Genomic DNA, 1,324 nt, shown 5'->3' with positions numbered 1-1,324 from the left:
CCCCCTACTGTATTACCTCACGCTGCTCCTCCCCCTACTGTATTACCTCACGCTGCTCCGCCCCATTCACTGAACCTTCTTCCAGCCAGGACAAATGTTTTACTTCATAATTATCAGCTAGAATGAGTAAATGTGAATCATAGTAATCTAGCTAGCCAGCTAGTTAAACAGGCAAAAATGACCTAAAATGAATATTATGCAAGATTGATGTCAATTCTTCGTGGGTAGCTAGCTACCAATTCTATCTGGCTAGCTAACAGTACTAGAAGCCAGCCAGCTTGCCCTATTTACCTATTATGGGCTTGTGATCTACGGTACGTAGGCAGTTAAACATGCTAAAATTAACAAAGCATTTATTTATTAACGTATCAAGATAAAATATTGTAATCAGGCAACATATGAGATGTGAATAGGCAACATTTCTCTCGCTTTAACTCAAATAATGTCRGTCAATACYTTTTGCATAATTTTTTAGTTCTGGCTATTTGGTTCGTTCCACTAAATGAGTGCCTTTTGTGTCCGTTTGATATTTTGAAGTAGAAATTGTGTATATATAATAATAATAATCCAATAATAMAATTTTAAAAGCCTYTTATGTTACATAAAGTGCCCTTTAATACAGACCAAATGGAGAATTCAATAAAGGCTTAAAGTAAAGTGCCAAAATTCAAGTGTCTCTCCGTCAACCCTGTGTCACTTCTAGGAAGATTTCAAACCTATTGTTTTTGTGGGTAGATCAGTTTAAATATGGCAGATTGTAGTTTCCATCAATTTAATTGTCTGCATTATTTCCAGTTCCCAATATATATTTATATATATAATTTTGTATATACAGTGCATTCGCAAAGTATTCTGACCCCTGGACTTTGTCCACATTTTGTTACGTTACAGCCTTACTCTAAAATTGATTAAATCGTTTTTCCCCCTCATCAATCTACATACCATACCCTATACTGACAAAGCAAAAACTGTTTAAAAAAAAAACATTTTAGCAAGGCTGCCTGTGTAAAGACACACTAAATAACAAATAGTTAAATATGCATATATTTGAACRCAGCTCTGATCATGAACAAGAGCAGATCTTATTGGTTGCTGTAGTGGGTGATGTCAGCTGTGTAATGTGTGTGTTCTGTTTCCAGGACTACCGCCTTGGCATCGGTATCACGTCTATCGACATGAACGTAGGAAACGTGAAAGACACTGACCGCCGCAGCTTTGATCTGACCACACCCTACCGCATCTTCAGGTTTACACCCATACACCACACACACATTCAGAAACACAACCAGCAAGGTTAGAGAGGGAGTGTTCAGCTTGACCGGAT

The 1,324-nt window shown here is 37.5% G+C and overlaps 1 protein-coding gene across 1 annotated transcript in view; it reads left to right on the top strand.

Moving 5' to 3' along the window:
* Window positions 1–1,112: 1,112 nt before the first annotated feature.
* The window catches only part of LOC139022764 (arf-GAP with Rho-GAP domain, ANK repeat and PH domain-containing protein 1-like), a 2,317-nt gene continuing 2,105 nt past the window's right edge, over window positions 1,113–1,324 (top strand). The window contains exon 1 of the mRNA XM_070433894.1: window positions 1,113–1,246. Within this exon, the coding sequence (XP_070289995.1) occupies window positions 1,119–1,246 (128 nt within the window). The 5' untranslated portion in view covers window positions 1,113–1,118. The remainder of the gene's footprint in view (window positions 1,247–1,324) is intronic.

This window comes from Salvelinus sp. IW2-2015, linkage group LG22, assembly GCF_002910315.2.
Source record: "Salvelinus sp. IW2-2015 linkage group LG22, ASM291031v2, whole genome shotgun sequence".
Lineage (NCBI taxonomy): Eukaryota > Metazoa > Chordata > Actinopteri > Salmoniformes > Salmonidae > Salvelinus > Salvelinus sp. IW2-2015.
Note: the sequence above shows the minus strand (reverse complement) of the source record. Positions and strands in the feature narration are given on the sequence as shown.